This window comes from Penaeus monodon, chromosome 28 (genome assembly GCF_015228065.2).
Source record: "Penaeus monodon isolate SGIC_2016 chromosome 28, NSTDA_Pmon_1, whole genome shotgun sequence".
NCBI classification, from domain to species: domain Eukaryota; kingdom Metazoa; phylum Arthropoda; class Malacostraca; order Decapoda; family Penaeidae; genus Penaeus; species Penaeus monodon.
Window position 1 is genome coordinate 25,277,946 of NC_051413.1, and position 471 is coordinate 25,278,416.

A 471-nucleotide genomic window follows, 5' to 3' on the forward strand; every position below is an offset into this window, starting at 1 on the left:
TGGACAATAACAGGCTTAAAATTGAGTATTTGCTTATTCATAATCCGTTGCATAGAAATACATGTTGATTATTCTTCTGCAGCTGCATCAATGTTCACTAATATCTTTAAAGTCCATAACTAAAATGGTTTTACTAATAACGAAAAAATAATGATGAACATAAGATACTAGATACACATAAAAATAAAATCCTGTGAAAAATCGTGATAGTAAAAATAACACAACGCCACTAAGAGCGTACATAGTGATAATCTTATTACCATACCGATGATAACACTACTAATGAAGACAACAATGACTTACAGGACCCATGCAAGAACAGCGGTTGTCCAGAAACGAGCATGTGCCTGACGTACGAGCAACCTGTGGCCCTGCGTCCCTATGACCCCACGCTTCCGACATTCACGTGCGCAGCCAACCCTTGGTTTCTCGAGCAACGCAAACTGGGGTACAGAGGTATGTGTCAATTAA

At 38.9% G+C, this 471-nt stretch overlaps 1 protein-coding gene across 1 annotated transcript in view; it reads left to right on the top strand.

Annotated features, from left to right (window-relative positions):
- The window catches only part of LOC119591113, a 17,004-nt gene that overhangs the window by 5,677 nt on the left and 10,856 nt on the right, over positions 1–471 (top strand). Inside the window, exon 4 of the mRNA XM_037939828.1 lies at positions 306–456. Within this exon, the coding sequence (XP_037795756.1) occupies positions 306–456 (151 nt within the window). The remainder of the gene's footprint in view (positions 1–305; positions 457–471) is intronic.